At 42.1% G+C, this 15,225-nt stretch overlaps 1 protein-coding gene across 2 annotated transcripts in view; it reads right to left on the minus strand.

The window, feature by feature from the left end:
• Positions 1 to 12,231: 12,231 nt before the first annotated feature.
• XRCC5 (X-ray repair cross complementing 5) overlaps positions 12,232 to 15,225 on the minus strand; it is a 40,924-nt gene continuing 37,930 nt past the window's right edge. For both annotated transcript variants that reach the window (XM_082238320.1, XM_082238319.1), the window contains exons 20-21: positions 14,243 to 14,317; positions 12,232 to 13,466 (exon numbers count right to left, since the gene is read on the minus strand). In XM_082238320.1, coding sequence (XP_082094446.1) covers positions 13,452 to 13,466; positions 14,243 to 14,317 — 90 coding nt within the window. In that variant the 3' untranslated portion in view covers positions 12,232 to 13,451. The remainder of the gene's footprint in view (positions 13,467 to 14,242; positions 14,318 to 15,225) is intronic.

The following is a 15,225-nucleotide window of genomic DNA, read 5'->3' on the forward strand; positions in this document are numbered from 1 at the left end:
AAGAGTGCAAAAATCCCCAAAACTGAATATCAGATGTACAAAATCCATAATACAATAACTGGAATGGGTAAATCCATAAACAAAACATGTATCAAAATAATATCCACAATATATGAAGGTCCCTTGCACTTTTTTTTATTCATATTACTGCATGTTTCTTCATAGGAGCGTCTCCACCCCCATCGTTCTGCCCTGAGGGCCTTCTGGCGGTTCCCTCATTACAAGAAGCGAAGCTACAGGGAACCAGGCAGAGGGCCTTTTCGGTGGTGGCGCCCGCACTGTGGAATGCCCTCCCATTGGATGTCAAGGTGATGGACAACTACCTGACATTCAGAAGACATCTTAAGGCAGCCCTATTCAGGGAAGCTTTTAATGTATGATATTTTAGTGTTTTTTGGTTTCTGTGGAAGCCGCCCAGAGTGGCTGGGGAAACCCAGCCAGATGGGTGGGGTACAAATAATAAATTATTATTATTATTATTATTATTATTATTATTATTATTATTATTATTATAATATAGGGTGTGTACTATTTTGATACATGTTTTGTATATGGATTCATCCATTCCAGTTATTGTATTATAGATTTTATACAGTGGTACCTCTGGTTACGAACATAATTCATTCCGGAGGTCCGTTCTTAACCTGAAACTTTTCTTAACCTGAAGTACCACTTTAGCTAATGGGGCCTCCCGCTGCCGTGCGATTTCTGTTCTCATCCTGAGGTAAAGTTCTTAACCCGATGTACTACTTCCGGGTTAGCGGAGTCTGTAACCCGAAGTGTTTGTAACCCAAGGTACCACTGTACATCTGGTATTCAGCTTTCTTTTTGGAATCTTGCCTTTTCTTTGCTACAAGAGTTTATCTTTTTTTGTAATAAATGTTATCATCCTATTTATGGGCATCACAGCCATGAGATTCTGTTGATTAAGTTCATTTATGTTAGTTACCCTTGAAGTTTTTTATTTTATTTTACTTTGATCCCATCTAATTGCCAGGGGTTGGATTTGTTATCTTTATGCAGAGAACTTTATGCAGAGAACTAGTGCTGCCCCTAGATACGTTTGGACCTTAATCAAAGCCTCCCCCATCCAACAACCTCCTGGACAGAAGCTCAATATTGACACAGAAAGATGAGGAAAATTGATACCCAACCGGACAACTTCATGGTGGAACCAGCCCTAAAAATGGGGTGTGTGGGTGAATGCTAGTGGATATGTTTGCTGTCTACTTGTTTACAAAAAGTTGTCTTTTTTGCCACATTAAAACTATACCAACAAAAAGGGAAAGGTGGTCAGTTCTTGAAGTGCAGGAGGGATAGACCGAGCCATATATAGATCAAAGTAAGCACAAAGATAATTGAAGCACAAATATCTGGAGTGATAAAGGACTCGGGTTTTGTTGTGAATGGTTGGTGGGCATCCAAGTCTGAGAACGAAATGGAAATTCATTTCTACATCCTATTGCCGGGTAATAAGATCCTGTGTAAATGGTTTTCTGAGGAATTTTGTTAAGGAAATAAAAGATTGTCATTTATAACAAAACACAATAAAAAAGATTCAAAGTAGTAAAAGGAGCGCTTTGGCTGCTTCCAGACTGTTGCTGTTTTGTTGGTGGGATTCAGAAGCATACCAGCAAATTCAGGTTGCACAATTAAAGTGGTTTTGGAGCTCTCATGCAACATAAACACTTTAAAAAAAAGATTATTTGCAATAAGGAAAATGATGAAATGATGGGGAGATGCACTGGAAAGTGTGGAATACCAATCATTTGATTGGTCTGCAAGGTCCACAAACAAATCAGAATGAAAGCTGAATAAGCAGACTGTGTTGCCCAAGCTCCTATTGTGCAAACCAGTCAGGATGAATGCTCAATAAACAAGTTGTCTTGAACTGACCAAAGCATCAAATGGGCTGCAGACAGGGAGGTGGAGAGAATGCAAAGACAGAAATTCTTTCCCCTTCTTTTTTCATCAGATGTCAGGAAATTTAAAGGAAAAGTAGCCCACCAACTACCGCAGAACTTTTGGGAAACTGAAACAGCCACCAATTTATCAGAGTGCCAGTCTTCAGAAATGAGATTAATTAAAAGGAAAGTGAATATATTTGGCTGCTTCTTGCTGGCAATTTGTGGCAGTTGCTTTTGACACTTCCATATGAGTGACAATCCATCCTGGCTGCTGGGCCTGCTGAATGCAAGCAACAGTTGTCTATGTAGCAAAACAGACTTCAAAATTTTCCGCTGTGTGGCCAAGACTGGTTTTCAACATGAGTTGAAGCACAAGAGAAATGCTTTTGTCAGAAGAATGGCAACATAGCACAACATTAGTGTCCTGGGCGATGACATCATTTTGGAGTGCCTTCATTTCAACAAGGAATAGCAGTTTGCTGGGAAACAACTGTGGGAAAGGGCTTATTGTCCTCATGTGCTGCTTGTGAGCTTCCCAAAGGCATCTGGTCTGTCACTATGAGGAACAGAATGCTGGGCTAGATAAGCCCTTGGTCTGACCCAACGGAGCTCTTCTTTTGTTAACACTAACACAGCATTATATAGTTTCTTATCACTTGCAGGAGTTTGCCTATAACAGGCATACGCAAACTCGGCCCTCCAGATGTTTTGGGACTACAACTCCCACCATCCCTAGCTAACAGGGCCAGTGGTCATGGATGATGGGAGTTGTAGTCTCAAACATCTGGAGGGCAGAGTTTGCCTATGCCTGGCCTATAAAAAAGAAGTGGAGCAAAGAAAGATGTTTATTTCCTTTTTCTTTATTAAAACAAATGATATAAACTGCCCTGATGATAAAATGATATAAATTTTAAAAAGCCCTCTAAGCAGTATACTTAAAACAATGTAAAATGGTCATCAATAGCACACAGATAAACTCAGCAGATTTGTTTAAAAGTGTACATGCAGAAGAATACCTGACTGAGGTTGATCCCACTGAGGTTATGGATTTGCCAACCTGGCCCCAGGTGTTTTGGACTACAACTCCCATCAGGGCTGGCTGGGCCTCATGGGAATTGAAGTTCAAAACATCTGGAAGACAGCAGATTAGCAAAGGCTGGATTAGATGCTGTACACAAATAGCTGCCTAGTCCAAACACTGCCACATTCTTCGTATTTGACTCTAGCATTTCCCCCAACATCGTTGAGGTTTCTGTGCACCAGCTTCCCCAGCTTACTTCATTAATGCCTACCCCCGCCTGTTATAAATGGAGCAGATCAAGGTGAGGTCTCTAGCCTTCCAGATTTCTCACCTCTCGGGGGAGGGATGAACATTTTCCTGAACCAAAGTTCAGAGTGACATAGGACAGATGTTTTCCTTTCCCCCCCTTTCCTGTCCTTGGCACAGAAACAGTTCTCACTATTATGCATTTATTGTAACAATTAATGGTATAATACTCACTAGTAACAATGGATGGCGACCCTTTTACATCAGAATCATCTTGGATGAAAATGCCCTCTTTGCCTCACTCTGATTGCAGTGTCTGATCTGTGCTCTATTCTGCAAAACATCATCCCGATGCTACGATTTCCATCAAAGTTTTTGCAATGCACTGATACAATCAGGTGCTCTTGTTTCGCTTCCACATGTCTCCCCACCATCACCTCTGACAAAAGCTGGTAGTGCTACATTCGCAGATTAATGTGGCACTAACAGATAGAGCTCTTCCCTGCCCCCTTTCTGATAAGAGCGAGGCAAGAAGGAAAGCAATTCAGTTATGTAAGTTCATTGCTTCAGGTGTGCAGGTGTTCGTGGCTTCCCCCATTGGTTCCCAAAGGATTTTTACATCATGCACATGCTAACTCTATAGTTGTTTCTTTGATTGCATTTCCAAAAGTTGCACTAAGAACACCTTCACTGGAATTTGACACAGCTTTGTGTGGGTGGTAGGCTTGGGTGGTAAGACATCAGGATACCTCTGTATGTTTGAGACAATCTATCACAGATCCAGACTCAAGATTCAGCATTCTGAACTGCTGGTGGGAGGTAGAAATTTGATGGAGAAGACTGCTGTGCTACCCTCAAGAATCAGCCTAATGGGAAAGGAGTCTCATTTCAAGACTTCATTTATGTCACTTTCCTGTCATGTTCTCACATCAAGTATGAAATAGCAAGTGCTTTTGATGGGCAGACAAAGTATTCTTGGGTGTTTGAAGGTTGTTTTCTAAAATAAAGAAAAAAGGGTGGGAGGAAAAAGTTGAAATGCTTTGTTCATTTCTCTCCCGACTCCCCACCCGCTCTCTTGATTATTTATTCCCAAGCCAGGTCAATAAAATCCCTTTTCGTGGCTATCCATAAGTCACACCACACCACGTGTTTTGCTTACAATTTGGGAGTGTTTAGTTCAAATGCACTAAACACTCCCAAATGCACCGGGATGCGGGTGGCGCTGTGGGTTAAACCACAGAGCCTAGGGCTTGCTGATCAGAAGGTCAGCGGTTCGAATCCCTGCGACGGGGTGAACTCCCGTTGCTCGGTCCCTGCTCCTGCCAACCTAGCAGTTTGAAAGCCCGTCAAAGTGCAAGTAGATAAATAGGTACCGCTCTGGCGGGAAGGTAAATGGCGTTTCCGTGCGCTGCTCTGGTTCTCCAGAAGCAGCTTAGTCCTGCTGGCCACATGACCCGGAAGCTGTACGTCGGCTCCCTCGGCCAACCCCAGAGTCGGTCAAGACTGGACCTAATGGTCAGGGGTCCCTTTACCTTTACTTTAGTTCAAATGCACAGTGTAATTATGGCGGCGGCCCACAAATCGCTTTAAGAAACCATGGGGCTACTTCATACAGGACTTTTAGCTTACATACATTTATTTAATACAAAGCTGCTGTACACCAAGACCATAAACAAATATCGTCTCCTCCCGCTGATAGGGGCGCTTCACTTCAAAGGGTCAAAAAGCACTTAATGGGTCCAGAGACTTTTTTAGAAGCAACAGTTTGAGGAAGAAAGGGTTAAGCAGCTCCCTCTCCTCACCTCCTCCATCTTTCACTCAAGATTGCCTTTAATGGCAAAAGTCAGTGTGGGCTTGCTGACTACTGTAGTTGATTTATAACCTTCTATTGTCTGTAAATATAGATATGGATATAGATATATACTCAAAGTAATAAAGTCAGCCAACTATAAAATATATGACATTCAGAATAGCAAACACTATTCCAAAAACAACACACAGGTTTGCCTTTAAATGCAAACTGCATCAAATCTGCCCATCCCGATCCTACTCTGGCTGCTCTATGATGCCTTTTCCTACAAAGCCGCAGGCCTGACGCATGAATCTCGTCCCATGAGATATCCTGAAGCCATTTACAATATAACAACAAAAATGAAACAGTTAAATATATAGGAACAGTTTTAAAAACAATTTAAAATTTAAGAATAGTTTAAAACAGAAACAGCACACAATAAAATCAACCCACAATTTTAAATGCAGCTGAATCTTAAAACGTAGGTGGATTTTCATGAGGACTGTTTGAAAAGAAGTTGTCTAACTGATGTGGAAATGTAGGGAGTTGAACTTAATATTGGAAAAATCAGAAACAGGGAGAAAATGAAATAGAAACGTTCACCCAACCCTACTCTAGAGCAGATGCTCTGTACACACACACACACACACACACACACACACACACACGAGCACACACACACACACACACACACACACACACACACACGGTTCCCATTTCATTCCCTGGCACCTTATAGGACTTACTTTGCAAGTATTTTCTATCTTTAATGTAGCCTTTTTTTGTTACCCCCGCGCTTCTCCTGAAAAGGAGATTCTAAAATGGCCTCTGGTTGGCACTCTCCCATTGTCTTATACCACCATTTTAAGTAGTTCTTATCCTCAACATACAACAGGCCCCATTACACCATTTATTTAAAAATACAGTGGTACCTCGGGTTAAGAACTTAATTCGTTCTGGAGGTCCGTTCTTAACCTGAAACTGTTCTTAATCTGAGGTACCAGTTTAGCTAATGGGGCCTCCCGCTGCCACCTTACGATTTCTGTTCTCATCCTGAAGCAAAGTTCTTAACGTGAGGTACTATTTCTGGGTTAGCGGATTCTGTAACCTGAAGCGTCTGTAACCTGAAGCACCTGTAACCCGAGGTACCACTGTAAATGGCATAAAAATAACATCACACATTTGAAAATAATAGACACCACATTATAAAAATAATAAGCACCATACATTTGAAAAGAAGAAGTCAGAAGCAGCTGGAAGAAATTCCCCCTATGTCTCACTAGTCAAATCAATAATAACAAAAGAAATAAAAACTTGCTTTGCTGACCTGCTGGCTGGTGTCTCCGCAAAACATGCCTTTTTTCCTCCAGTTCAGTAGGCTGCTTAGCAAAGGAACAGGTCTGAACATGTTCAGAATGGAAGAACGATTCTTTCTTGGTTTGCCAAAATGCCAGCACTTTGTGGAGTCAAAAGTCCAAAGCAATTTAGGAGTGAGGTGTTTTTTTCGGGAGGGGGCTGACTGCTAACACCTGTGCCATGATTGGCTAGATTGTTTATAAGGATACAAATAAAGATTTTATTTTAAAAAATACGAAGTGCTTGGGGTGCCCTAGCAGAAGCTATGTGAATGTGTTATTCTGCCTGGAGATGGATGGTGGAACAATACTTTGGCTTGGGATTGGCTAAACAGTAGAAAGAACTGATTGGCCAGAGTATGGGATATTGACAGAAATGGCTGCATTAGTTCAAATGGAAGGATAGAAAAGAGAACAGGAAATAGTGCAGGTTGGTGGGGCGTATTTTGGGCAAAACGTTTAATTTCTTTAATCACCATGTGATGGGGCATTGCCCCAGTTTCCCAAAGTGACCAACCTCTACTGACCCGATTCCATAAACACCATCAAGCCATTCGCCCAATAGTTTCAATCGGTTAAACGGCACTTAAGAAAGTTTTGGATTATGGCTCATCAAATGATTCAGAAGAAATCCAGTGTAATAACCAACTAGAAAGGAGGAATTACTCATCCAGTAATTTTAATGGTAAATAAATTAAGCAGGAAATGAAAAGCTGCACACGGAAATATGTTTAAGTCATGAGGGACAAAATCCATCTCATAAATTGCAAACTTGTCAGCTCCGCCATCAGAGATTTTATTAACAGCTACCAGAGGGTTAGCCTGTTGCAGCAGAGGCAACAAAGTGTTGGTGCCATAATTCATTCATCACAAGAAGTCTTTGCTGTTTTTATCAACAGCTAGTGGAAAAAACGCTTCGTATTTCAAAACATCCAGAATTCTCACATTAGCAGTATGTTCAGTAAAGGTCACCTCTCCCTATATATCATTGCATGCATCACAATCTCCAAGAGGTGAGACACTCCAGAGGTGTCTGTGCTTACCTGAAGTTCGGTTTTATTTACACGTATACACATGAGCTTAGGATGGAAGAGCTCACAGCATTAACACTCCCACAGATCATGGTCTCTGCCCAACCACAGCTTTGGACTCAGCACACCAAGAGAGTCAAACCTCTCTGTCTTGTCCAGCATTAGCCAAACATCACACACAAAAGCTAGCCTCTTGGCCGAATGATTTCTGGATTTCACAATGATACCACTTCCAATTAAGTGAAGGGGTTGTGGAAGTGCTTACCCCACCCTCTGCCCAGAGAACATGATCAGTCAGGGACTGGCTGGACACTGAGCACTGGTGGCTTGATACTGGTGAGTGGGCACCGGGACAATTGGAGACTGACTTGGAAGATGGAATCTGAGATTTGGGGGAGCCCGTAACGGACAAGAGATGAGAGGCAGAGGCAGGAGAAGCTGCAGGATTGGAGAGTGAAGAGCAGGTTGCAGGAGGAGGGAGAGACGTGCCAGGCTGGTGTGGAATCAAGCACCTCCATACCTCCTTCTCTGGCTCCATCACTCCGGCTCCCTTGTCTCTCAGGACCAGGAGAGGATGGAAGAGGGAGGAGCAGAAACTGGTTACACACAGGCAGAGTCTTCGCCTGCTTGCCCGCAGCTCGGATGGGAGAGATACATAAACTGAGGTTGGGGGCGGGCCCTCTCTGTTGCTGCAACTGCCTCATTGGGTGCACACCTAGGAGTATGTAGGACTGGTGGACATGCCTTTCCCTAACTTGTAAGTGGACTTTTGACAATAGAGCATTCATTCCTCACTCCGGACATCCCTGGCCTGACAGCATCTCTCAGTTGTTCCCATGGCAACACAGCACCCTCTTTAGGATGCTACTGGAGGTAGCTAGCTGGGCCAGGTAGGGACATTATGTTAATGAAGAAAGAGATTTGACCAGTTTAGCAAACTTCTTCTTTTAAATTCTAACCTCACAGGTTTAGATATCGTCCAGGCCAACCCCCCAATCCTATACTGTAACAATATGATTATTTTTAAATGTGATTTTTTTTAAGTAAAGAGATGTGTGCATAGGATCCTGACCAGGACCAAAGAGAGACCTTAACTCTTTGCCCCCGTCATGGTCTAGATTATCAGAGGGCCTCCCTTTCTGACTTCTATATACAAAAGGAAAGGGAACTCCCAGTTCCCTGTGGAGACCTTTAACCATGAAGTAGACTATAATTCGCAAAAGCTTGTGCCATAAATGTGCTGGTCTTTAAGGTGCCACAATACTCTTGGTTGTTTTTCTTGCAAGGGACTAAACAGTTACCTCTCTGAAAATTGTTAAATACGGTAGATTCCGATTGTAAGCTGTACTGCCAGAGTTCACAGTTAGAGACTGATATGTAAAACTCAGCAATGTTCTGAGTCCCTTGCTATATTTTAGCACCCTAGGTTTAGCTAAGGACAGAGCTTCTAAATGTAAATAGCTTTATATTTGAGGCCCTTGCCTATTGTTATAAATTCAAATTAGGCCTCGAAACCATTTTCTTCCCATGCAGCATGATGCTAAGGAACCCAGTGTGAACTGACACCATGCAAACCAAGTGTCTCAATGAATCAAAGACTTGCCCAGGCTTTCCTTGCCAATGCTGCTCCCTTGTTCACAAAGATCACATGACTGCACTGCGTAAATCATGGCACTTGCATGCTCATTTGCATATATGTTCAGCCAGCATGCATTTTATTTCACATGGTATTAATCCATGTGGAGAGACGCTTGCAAGGCTAGGATGCTGAACACCAAAGAATTGCATTCCCAAGGTCACAGGAAACGAAGATCACCAAACTACCTTGGTTATCTGTTCTCTCCACAGTGATAATATATAGAAGAATCAGTTTTACTCAGGTTAATCTGAATAAATCTGAATAAAATAAAATAAAGATTGACTTCTTTTAAGAAAGGACCTAAAAACCACCTCCTTCAGTGGAGACTGCAGCATATCCTCTTCAAGAGATGTAATGACATTCTCTGCAAACCCAGCCAGAAGAAACCAGCGCCTGCGGCTTCCATTTTGAATCATACTCGAGCTGCCGCAAGATCCTTGTAAACATGTTACAGTAGGCTATATAAAAAAGGTCTTCTTGTGGTTGGTCATTGCTGGGTGTTAATAGCTTTCTTTATCGCCCAAAACACCTGGAAAGGTAGCAGGGAAGGAAACTCTTCACTCCCACCATCACAACAATCCTGCAATGAATTCTAGGCTGTGCTGTTAGCTTTTTCTTGTCCTTCAGTAATTTAAGTCACCCACATGCCAGAAGGAATTTCTACTCCTAAGTGAGGGGTATCAGATCTAAGATCAGAAGTGGATTTAGGAAACTGCACTGGGCACCAAGCGGAGGGGGGCACCACAGGTCTTCACGACTATGACACAGTGCACGTGCAAAACGGAAGATGGGGTGGAGAACAGACTTCTGGTCTCTCACAAGGTGCAGCTGAAATTTGAAAGACCAAAGTCTGCTCCTGTCTAGGATCCATGGAAGTAAAGAGCTGGAGTCAACCTGTCATTCCATAGGCTGCATTTCTATCCTGCCCCTTTTTCCAAGCAGCTCGGTTTATATAGTTTTCTTTGCCTATTTCATCTGTGAGGTAGGTCAGGTTAAGGGAGAACAACTGGTCCATGGTCATCCAGTGAATTTTCTAGCTAAATAGGGATTTTGAATACGAGCCTCTAATCACTATACTACACTGATTCTCGGTATTTGGTATTTGTTGAAGAGCCAGTGCTTCTCTGAGTCTCAGCTGCCCTTCCTCCTCCTCTTATTGCTGCATAGAGGACTGTTCTTATTCTGAGCACTTGAGCAGGACAAGAAAGGCAACAGGTGTGCTAGGAAGGCCCGCCAATAAATAAAACCAATAAACAGGGAGGTGACAGCAGAGAACAAGCCAACAAAAACAGAGAGCGAATATAAGGCAGCTCTTGCTTTCAGTCGGAGAAGGCCAGACCCCTTGTAAAAACCTCCCAGCTCATCCATAACAGCCCAAGGCTGGCGTGTTTGCCCCTGCCATGCACATTATTGATTGAGATATTGGGCATTAAAAAACCCAGAGTCATTCAAACACCAATTACTGACACCTCTGTTAACACACATAACAAATTATCTTCCTTTGAGAAACCTCATAAAAATAGAGGACCCAATTTTAAGTGTTTCTGCTGTTTGTTCTGAACATAACAGGCAACATTCTCACAACCATATTCTGTGCCTGGCGGCCTGCTGAGCCCGAGATAAGTGTGACTATCTCCAAGTTCTATTAGTACATATAAATTATGCCTCTCCTCTCAAGGCGTTCACAGCACAACTGCCCAGCCAATAATACAATTCCAGCACGCTCAGGGCACCAATAAACAAAGCGAGACACAAAGCTTATGGCATCTAGTAAACTGCTCAATGTTTCCCATCTTGCATGACAGCAGGAGGAGGAGATGGGAGTAGTGAGACAATGGATCCATTTCCAGCCTTTAACATTTCATTTTGAAGGCTTTAAGCATGTGCATATAGCCAATAACCGTCAGAGTAATATGTAGAAAGTCAAAACATCCAAGCTGCAGCTTGATGCTCTGAGCAGTATCCATCTGTCTCTGTGTTCACATAACTTCCTGAATCCATTCCTTCGTGGTTGAAATTAGAACAGCTGGTTTGGGTCTACTGCATATCAGGGAACATTTTCCAGCTCACTGTGGTTTTGGCTAACTCAAGAAGATTCACAGGCTTACATGTGAATCCTCAGAACAACCCTATCACTCTTTTTACACGTGGGAAAGTTGGACTGTAAAATGAGTGGCTTGTCTGATGCCATAAGGGTGGCGGAACCTGAAGCCAAATCTGCAGAAAACGGATCTTTCAGTTATGGCTGGGTGGCTATTATGGAGCCTTTTCGGAAAAGTACAATTCTATGGACCTGCTGTGTGTACTACAATGTGCTGCAGGTCAGCAAATAGGTGAGAATAACCAGAGCCTCAGAAACATAGGGCTCTCAAAACCTGTAGCCAACAGCAAGATTTTCAGACTTGGGATGCAATTCTCTTGCAGCCAGAAAATATCTCCCATGACCACAGTCCCATGTTTAAAGCCGCTGCACTACTGCTGCCTCTTTGAGTTAGTAAACTCTTGGCAGAAGTTTCAAATGGGTTTCATAAGGCAGCCACAGAGATAACAGCAGGGCAGTTGAATGTTACACAATATTTTGCAGTATGCAGTCAACCCACTATTCTGACAGCAAAATACATTAACTTTCAGAACGACTGCTGATTTAATTGATTGAAAGCCAAACAATTAATAGACTAAACCCCCACCCCCAAAAAGGGGGCTAGCAATACATCTAAAATAAACTGATTTATCACAACTCTGTTCATTAAAGTTACAACCATGAAAGAAAACAGACACTTTGGAATATTAATCTTCTGGTTAAGACAGTCAATTCACAGACCATCAGCATTTGGAAGCTCGCCCCAGGAGCCTCCTTTTGCAAAGATATGTCTGGATCCTGTGGCAAGGGAAGAAAAATAAGGGCCCTTCCAGACATCAGCTTTCTCCAAGTATCATGGGTTTTTTCAGATGATGGGCACCTGTAGGTAAGTTAACTGTGCCACTTGCTGTGATGAATGCTACTAGTGGACCAGCACGACAAGAGGAGAGGAGAGCAATCACCACACCAAAGAACTGGTGACAGACTCAAGCCACCTTTTTAAAAAGCCGCCCCCCCCCCCGCTTATTTTCATGCCCTCACTTGGAAAGCCAAGGACTTTAATTGCCCTTGAACTTGCCCTCCTTGTGATGAGGAAAGAAGATACCCGTTTTACGAATAAGAAGCCATGTTGCACAGAGTACAGAAATGACAAGACAAGGTTCCTACTAAACATACTTTGGCTTTTAATATATAATTTTTCTATATCAACAATATTATTATCTTTACAACCAAGACTGTAACAAATTACACTGCATCAAGCCAGCCTACATCTAACCCGTGCTTTTAGCATCAGTGGCACTGGCAACTAGGTGCACTGTTAGTTATGAAAACTAACCAAGACAGCTAAAAACTGGTGATTGTTAAGGAAATGGTTAAAAGGCAAAAACCTGACTTCGGATGTAGAAATTGGGGGTTGGGAGGAATGTGAGGAGGAAGATAAAGGAAGTTAAATGACTGATCTGAACTGTGTCCTGCAACATCAGGAAGAATGCTATGTCTGTACCACAGGCTGTGGTTGTGACTTTAAATGCTCCAAGGCAAGGGGAAAGGATGCAGCCGTTGTGGCTCCCACTCTTGTCCTCTGCTGATAGCTTCATCTACTCTTCTTTCAACTGCTGACAACTAACACTAGAGCTCTGCTGACTACAAAAGACGAATAGAAAGGCCTTGATGAAGGAACCCACAGAGCAGTAGGGTGGGATATTCAGCAGCTGCTTCTAACCATTTGAAGGCATAGATATGCAAACTCACACAACCACCTCTGTGTATAAAAACTGGCTTGTGATTCACCTGGAAGGTGCTGCATTGGAAAGGACACATAAACCATGAGCTTCAACAGATAAACATTTGCAACTCAAGAGGCTTTTCTGGGTTGCAGTTTATGAGTACAAATCTTTGGAATCTTTTTTAAATTCTTCATTGGTATTTCAGGTGTTTACGGCATTCATGAAGAGACAATATTTCTGTTAGTATGCCGAAAAGACACACATATTTCTGGATACGAAGTCTATTGGGATTTCATTCTGACAGCATTCCCTCTGCAGGCAGTGAGGTTAAGGCATCAAAATCTCTTGTGACTATATCAAAGGCCAACATATGACAACAACAGGTATCTGCTTTCAGAGAATGTGAATCTGTCTTATTAAATGGAGACTGAGCAGGTAAAATTCAATGCATTGCCTTGGTAATTTGTGACAAATTAGAGAAAAATGAAGATTTGCACCATCCTGGAGATTTCCTTGGAGCCAGTGCCCTCTTTTCTGGGTCGGAGTATCTACACAGGACTTCCTGGCCACACCTTTCTTTACAACCCATGTCATTCTCTCTGGAGCCTCAAAACATCTTCAGATCCACCCATTCCGAGACACTGTCCATCCACTTAAATCATGTCCAGCTGCAAAAGCAAAATGGCAGAATTGAAAATGGGGCCATCAATTTAAGGCTAAAGCTTGAGCAGGCCACGTACAAAGTGATGGTTATTGAAGAAAAATATGTACAGCCTTTTAAAACTTAAGTAAGAGAGATTTACTACTATGATATAGTTTATGGCAGTGCTCCATTCATTACAGAAACAAAAAAGCAAGAAGGCTCGATTCAGTCTTAATGCAAAATCCTTTCTGACCCAGCAGCTTTTCCCACAGGTACCGAGGGGGTTTAGAGAAGGGAAGTCTGTAAATGTTAAGCCTTTACAGGGAACTTACAGGTAGAGGGTGACAACCAACATTAGTCACTAACACTACTAACACCCTGACCCTAAGTCATTTATTGCAAGGGCACAGGAAGTGATCCATTAATTCCCTATCTCAATTCCTGATCCGCAATTTGAGAACCGCTGACTGATAAGATGAGAAAATATTTTACAACCTCTTGATTCAAATCTCGTAGGGTCACCAAGGCTCAGATAAAGCGGCTTTAGTGAGCTGGGTCTGCCTCATACTGCACCAGCCGCCGTCTCCCCCACCCGCCTGTTGTTGTTTAGTCATGTCCGACTCTTTGTGACCCCATGGACCAGAATACACCTACCCCCTGAGCACACCACCTGCCTACCCCCTGGGATACAGAAATGTAAGAAACTTCACATTAACATGAATATTTATCACCCACATCATCCTCCAGTACAATCCAGTTACTTAAAGTAATCATGTTGGAATAATTCTTTAAAATACTTACCAGTTCATCAACATCGCCACCGTCATCATCTGCCACTGGTGAAGTTTCCATGAGCTTTTCTTTGGGAGCCAAGAACTATAAACAAACAGTTATTCAAATGTCAATTGGGAATTCCATTGTGATTTTTTATTATCTATAACAGTAACATTGAATAATAATAGATGGTAGAAGAAGCGAAATTAGAACAAACTTAAAAACAATTGAATATAGCCAAACAAACAAACAAATATTAGAGTCACAATACAAGACAAACAAATCAGTGTGTAAAAGTACGCTAGCAAATTATGTTTGACTAAATTTTCCAAATTTCAATTTTGTTCTGCAGTTTCTTATATGATTCTATTGCAACCTTTGATACTCAGAAAATGGCCCATTCCAACCTGGGTTAAAGTCTTTCAACCATTTAAGATCTCTAAACTGAGCAATGAGTCACAGCCACAGAGCACAGAAATGTTTTTAAAGTCACAAATTTAATCCAATTCAAATTTCCAGCAACATAAAAAAATTACAAATGCTCTAACTGCAGCTCCCCAAATAAAAAAAATCACAATGTATGAGGGCTGCTCTAGTTGCATCACAGTCCAAAGGCCAGTGTTTCCTAAGCTGCAGGCAAATGTTATTCTACACACAATGTTTAACTTAAGGCTGCTATGGCCTTTGAAGCAGAAAGCATCACGGATCTGCTAAGGTTATACAGCTGAGAAGACTGCAAAGTCTCAACACATCATCCCTGTATGCTTTTTTCCCTAACACTGTGGATGTAAAACCATTACTGTACAGGCAATATTGAAGTAAAAGCAAGTTGTCAAATTTAAAAGCCTTTTTCCACTGGAGCAGATCCCATTTTACATAGTTAATTAAGGTAAAACGCTATTTCTGAAAGTTACATATTTGCTCCAAGGCCTCTAGAGTGGCATCTCGGCACTAAATTAGATGTAAACAACACATCAGAGTCTTGAAGACACTGAGGATGAGAAATTGCT

The sequence above is a fragment of the Podarcis vaucheri genome (genome assembly GCF_965113315.1).
Source record: "Podarcis vaucheri genome assembly, chromosome: 1".
NCBI classification, from domain to species: Eukaryota; Metazoa; Chordata; class Lepidosauria; order Squamata; family Lacertidae; genus Podarcis; species Podarcis vaucheri.